General features: G+C 59.6%; 1 protein-coding gene across 1 annotated transcript in view; it reads right to left on the bottom strand.

Moving 5' to 3' along the window:
• The window catches only part of TCF3 (transcription factor 3), a 13,548-nt gene that overhangs the window by 3,802 nt on the left and 3,509 nt on the right, over positions 1-6,237 (bottom strand). Inside the window, exons 6-9 of the mRNA XM_009709072.1 lie at positions 5,278-5,351; positions 4,617-4,820; positions 3,179-3,302; positions 2,563-2,725 (exon numbers count right to left, since the gene is read on the bottom strand). Coding sequence (XP_009707374.1) covers positions 2,563-2,725; positions 3,179-3,302; positions 4,617-4,820; positions 5,278-5,351 — 565 coding nt within the window. The remainder of the gene's footprint in view (positions 1-2,562; positions 2,726-3,178; positions 3,303-4,616; positions 4,821-5,277; positions 5,352-6,237) is intronic.

Genomic DNA, 6,237 nt, shown 5'->3' with positions numbered 1-6,237 from the left:
CTCACTTCCCCGGCTGTGTCCGAGAAGGGTTTAAAAAGGGACAAGCGTGGGAGACCAAAGTGAACACGGTGCCAACTCTGTCTAGCCCCTGCCCCCCGCCGCCCCTCAGCTCCTGCCTCCATCCGCAAGCAGCAAGTACAAGGTAGAGAGTGGGACCACCGAGAGGTCACGGCTGGGGACTGTCTGTAGGAGATCGGAAAGAACAGAACCACAAAATAAAAAATAAAAAGGAAGGGGAAATTAAAAAAGAGACAGGAAAAAATATACATGTTATGAAAGGCAAAAAATTACAAACTGAAGAGAGGCACAAAGGACTCCAACATCAATGCAACAGCAGAGGCCAGCAGAGAGGAGCACAGCCAGGCACAAACCACCGATGCGTGTTACAACAGCCTCTGCAGAGAGAAAGGGGGTTAACCTGCCACGGCACCCTGCGCAGCGGGGCCGGGGAGCGGGAGCATGCACTGCGGGATGCAGGAACAAAGCAGCAAAGTCCTCCGGAGCAGGAAGCCAAGCCCTCTGCTTCCCCTCCCACCAGGACACGGCACCCAGGGCAAGCACGGGTGGCAGAGATGACACACACACACACACACACACACACGTGGGAAGGGAACATGAGCGTGCCCCGGCGAGGGGGAGAGCCTGCGTGTGCCCGCCCGCAGGTCCAGGCTCTGCTAGGGATGCGCAGTGCTCCCAGTTTCTGTCAGAGACTGGTTTGTACAGGCAGCGAGGGCTGCTCCACCCTGGGCTCAGCACCTCCCTCCCGCTGCCCCTCGCAGGGCTCCAGCGATCCCCAGGGGAACAGGAACGCAGAGCCCCACGCCGGGTGGGCAGGGAGGATGGGGCATCGCTCACTGCTGCTGCGGCCATGGGCAGAGACAGGCTCTGGGCTTGGAGAAGCCCCTGGAGAGACGTCAGATCTGTGCCCTCTCCGGGAGATTTGCTGGGGTTTTGGTTTTTTGTTTTGTTTTTTTTTTCTCCCCATTTTGCTGACCAGGCAGCTGAGCAAAACACCTGGGAAAGTGAGGACAGCACAGGTGTCCCCTCGGGGACCGGCATGCAGCACACGCAGTGGCAGCGGGCAACAAAAGAGAGAACAGCAGGGATGCAAAAAAAGGACAAAAAAAATAAAAAAGGACAAAAAAAAAAAGGACAAAAAATAAAGGACATCAACAGCCTTGGGAACCCAAGGCCACAGGGGAGAGAGACAGTGCGAGGCACCACAGCACATGGCACAGGAGACAGACAGACAGACAGCCCCGTGCCGATCAGATACGTAAAATATCACCACTCCGGGACCCTCACTGACCTCTAACTTGTTGCTCCAGGTTCAGTATGACTGATACGGCCTGGTGTAGGATTAGCAGTTTGGTCTGCGGTTTTTCGCTGTTTAGGTGGAGTTGGCACATGCGTCCGAGCTCTTTAAAGGCCTCGTTGATGTCACGGACCCGCAGGCGCTCACGGGCATTATTGGCGACCCTCCTTTCTCTCTCTCTCTCGGCTTTTTGCTCTGGGGGAAGAAGATCGTCCTCCTCATCCTCATCTTGACTAATGGTTTAAAATAAGAACGAGACAGGGACATTCCTCGCGTGCACTCTCAGCACTGGTCAACTCACAGAAAAGAAAAACACGTCGAGGCACCGAGATGCCAAGCCCCGCGCGTGGCCCCGCAGGACAGGGCACTGTGCCCCACGTGCCCCGCACTCAGACACGGGGACACGCAGTGACTTCGGAGAGAAGCAATTAAGGTTCTTCTTCTGCCTTTTTTTTTTTGTTTGTTTTTACACAACAAAGAAAGAATCCACAATAATGCGATTAAATCCTGAGCTTGTTGCCAGGAGGTTGCAGGGTGGCCTGGAGAAGGTGTGGGGGCCAACGCTGGTGTCCCAAGCTGGCATTTTGGGAAGACGCAGCCCTCTGCCCCCAGGGCAGGAGGTGGCTGCAGCGGGGCTGGTGCTGCCCCTCCGGGGAGCATCACCCCTCATGGGGTCTCTGAGCCGATGGTGAGGTTGCAGACAAACTAGCACGCTGGAAGGACTCTACCTGATCCGCTGCCACATATCTGGCTGGACGTGACAAGAGGATACAGGAGTCCGAAGCAAACAGCGGAATCAACCCGAGGCAGGGAGGGGGTCAAAACCTTCCCCGCCCCTGGTCGAGGGGAGCTGAGCGCTCGGTCCTTTCCACGCCCAGCCACAAGCAACATCCTGAGAGAACACGCAGGTGGGTGCAGCTTGTGTGGATAAGGTGCAAGCCCTCTGCGTTACGAGCCTGAGGAAGCCCTGTGGCCATGGGGGACAGAAGCCAGCAGGAGAGGGTGGCAGGGACCCTTCCCTGGCATGGCCCTAAGCGGCCGGCTGCAGGGAAGCAGTGGGAGCCCAGGCTGTGCCGGCTCTGTGTGAGGACACACGAGGCTCCTGCGGCGGGCAGGGGCTGGGGGGGTCTGTGCCACAGGATGACCCCTGGCCTCACTGGGCCAAGCCCAGCACCTGGTAGGTCATCATGGCCATACCCCAGCCCAAATGACCCCAGCCTGGTAACAGAGTAAGTGAAGGGAGAGACCTGTTCAAAGAGCACCTTGTTCTGTTCCGGGAGGGTTTCAGCTCCTTCTTCTCCTCTTCGGAGTTATCTGCCACCGACGTGTTCTCTTCATCCTCCTTCTCTTCCCTCTTTATTTCGCTGGTTCCCGAGGAGACACTGCTTCGCCCCAGCCCCCCTGACAAGCCTGCTGAGGAAGCAGAACCACACATGGAGGTTGGAGGGGTCTGACCCACACGGAGGGCTGGGGCATCCCCAAGCCCTGCTCCTGCCATGCCACATTGCCAGCCTGCAGTACCCCGACTCATCCTGCATTGCCGGTCCACAGCAAGAGGAGCTTCCCTGTTCTTCTCCTCCCACCTCCCAGGCCCTCCAGAATCAGTGCTCGACCTCCCCCAGCAGGGCAGGGCCCGTGGACTCTGGGCACCCACAGCTGGCAGGAGGGACAGGAACGCGTAGGTCAAACCTCCGGAGAAGGCTCGAGGTACAAACTGCCCTGCGGATGCTGCAAGGAAGCACCGGCCTTGCAAGAGCACCCATGTCCCCCCGCCCCAGGCTGCTGCTGCACAGGGCTGGACCTAATGGGTGACCCCAATCACCCCCGCGGCAGACGAGCCTCAAGCGTGCAGAGCTGCCTTACCGCTGTACGTGTCTTGCTGCCTGTTGAGGTCAGGGAGTGAGCTGGGCTGTGACGGAAGTGTGACGTGGTTGTGGAGCATGCTGGGGTTGTTGGACAACCCATCTTCGGGGTGACCTCCTCCCACCTACAGCAGAACAAGCAGAGCAAGCCTTGAGGGTGGTGGTGGGGGGAAGTGTCACGGGCAGTGGGCATGGACACAGTCACCCTGACTGCATCCACCGGGCTCCGCAGACCAGGCTGAGGGGCAGCTGCCTGCCCTCCTCACACCCCACCACCACCCAGAGCGTGGGCATGCAGGAGGGAAGCGCCGACCTGCGCCAGCACCAGCTCTCCTCTGGGTACCACAGCGAGGGCACTGCAGAAAGCAGCTCCGTGCCCTCCACACCAGCTGGACCAAGCAGAAAGCCTCCATCAGCGCTGTCTCCCCCCACCGTGGAAAAGCCTCTCCCTGCCTGGATGCAAGGCTGGCACACTGGAGAGGAAACCCTGCCTGGGCTGCACCTGTCCTGTCTGCATCGTACACCAATGTTTCTGCCACCTCCCCAGTGCCACCAGAGCAAGGGACACCCCAGCGGTGTGAAATTCACTCCGAAGGGCCCAGACGCAAAGGGCGAGGGTCAGGCAGTGTTTCTGAGCCCGTACCCCTCCTGAGGCTGCAGGATGCTGGCCAGGGACGGGCAGGACAGAGCCAGCCCTGCTGCACACCCTCTCCTTTCTGCAGCTGGCAGCAGTTTGTAGCAGAGGACGCACATCTGATTCACTGCTTAGTAGCAGAGTCTGGGGAGCTCGGAAGGGAAGCACGTCTGGTTCTGTCAAAAATATGCTCCTGTGGTCACCAGTCTCTGGACAATGGGGCACTCCAGTGACCCAGCATGGGAGCCCAGCATCCACATGGTCAAGGCACCTGGGACCTGTCACACTCCTTGGAGCCTGAATGAGCCATCACACATCAGCACTCCCCATGTGCATGGAAGGATGCGGTGCCTGCCCGAATAGTTTGGAGCAGAGAAGTCCTGGCGATACCTGGCTCTCTATACCCGCAGTCCTGCCCTGCACCGCATCCTTCTCCTCCTTCTCCTTGCATCCCCTGCAGACAGCATGAAGCTGTTTTGAGGGATTTCCATCCATGTTGCAGGGAAAGAAGACAACTCTCACCACCTCTGCCTGCCCTGAGAAGGTGCATGAGCAAACTGCATGCAGGGCTTGTGCCTGAGAGCCACAAGTGTGCTGAGCATGGATTCAACCCCCCGGCACGAACAAGGCAAGCCACCGTGCTTCTGGGCACATCAACTGTTCAAAGCTGCCAACAGCTGACCCAAGCTGGACCACGCTGAGCTACTCTCACACCAAAGGCAACATCTCTCTGGATGCCAGGTTACTGCAACGACATGGGTCCCCAGCATGTCCCCGCCAGCTGCCACGATGCTTGCACACTTACCAGACTCGGGTGTCTGTTCCCCAGGGACATGACCGAGGCGGGGAAGGCCTGGCCCAGGCTGCCCACGGTAGCACTGTGGGCAGGTGCCGAGCCCAGGAGCCCATGCATGTCCCCGTGGTTGCTTGGCATGGCGGCTGTCTGGCCCACGGCGTGATTCCTCAGCACGTGGATGGCTTCGTCCAACCTGTCTTCCATTTTGTTTTGCTTAAAGGACAGGACAGAGAAATACGTCTGCGTTAACACCTGTAAAGCCAGCAGCCTGCTTAAAGAGTGTCTGGTGGCAATCACCGCCAGGTAGGTATGGGGAGAAACAACCCCCCGACCCAGCCAGGGGTACATGAGGTCACACGAGTGGAAACTCTCAGGAAAGGGAGGAAGAAACCAGCCAGAAATCTCTTCGGCTGGGCCAAACCCCCAGGGATGTGCATGGGTGTAAACAGGGGGCGAGTGCAAGGCTGCACCTCTGCCAGCCAGCGCTCTGGGCCCAGGGAAGCAGCACCCAACTCTGCTCAGCTGCTTCCAACCAAATCTCTATCGATTAACCATCTTCCTTCAGGCCCCAGATGTTTAGGGAAGAAGACTTTACCCCAAAGTCCTTTACCGCCAGGTGCACGAGGGATGGAGGAGAACAGGAGAAGGCAGATCTTACGGTGACACTTACTAAAGTGTGGAGGCTCCCTTCGTAGCTGGGAGATAAGGCACCCTGTCCGCTCGCTCGCGACCACTGGGATGTGCCTGTGAACAAATGGGGAGAGCTTGGCACCGGGACAGCTGCCGCTAGATGGGGCTGGAAGCTGGGCCACCACGCTCCGCGTGGGCCACCGTGCCATGCATGGCACTGCATGGGCCACTGCAGCACCGCATGGCGTGGTACGGGCCACCACGGCACCGCATGGCACTGCACGGGCCTCCACATCACCGCATGGTACTGCATGGGCCACCATGGCACTGCGTGGCATCGTGTGGGTCCTCATGGCACCACACAGCACTGCATAGGCTACCAGGGCACCGCATGAGCCACCAGGGCACTGCATGGGCCATCTCATCAGCGCAGGGCACTGCATAGGCCACCGTGGCACTGCATGGCACTGTGTGGGCCACCACAGCACTGCATGGCATCATGCGGGTCACCATGGCACCACATGGCACTGCATAGGCTACCAGGGCACCGTATGGGCCACCTCATCAGCGCAGGGCACTGCATAGGCCACCATGGCACCGCATGGCATTGTGTGGGCCACCAGGGCACTGCATGGGCCATCTCATCAGCGCAGGGCTCTGCATAGGCCACCGTGGCACTGCATGGTGCTGCACAGGCCACCAGGGCACTGCATGGGCCATCTCATCAGCGCAGGGCTCTGCATAGGCCACCGTGGCACTGCATGGTGCTGCACAGGCCACCAGGGCACTGCATGGGCCATCTCATCAGCGCAGGGCTCTGCATAGGCCACCGTGGCACTGCATGGTGCTGCACAGGCCACCAGGGCACTGCATGGGCCACCACGGCACCACATGGCACTGCATGGGCCACCACAGCACCACACGGCACTGCATGGGCCACCATGGCACCACACGGCACTGCACGGGCCACCACGGCACCACACGGCACTATGGGCTCGCC

The sequence above is a fragment of the Cariama cristata genome, unplaced genomic scaffold (assembly GCF_000690535.1).
Source record: "Cariama cristata isolate BGI_N322 unplaced genomic scaffold, ASM69053v1 scaffold21751, whole genome shotgun sequence".
NCBI classification, from domain to species: domain Eukaryota; kingdom Metazoa; phylum Chordata; class Aves; order Cariamiformes; family Cariamidae; genus Cariama; species Cariama cristata.
The sequence above is the reverse complement of the archived record's forward strand: the minus strand, read 5'-3'. Positions and strand labels throughout refer to the sequence as shown.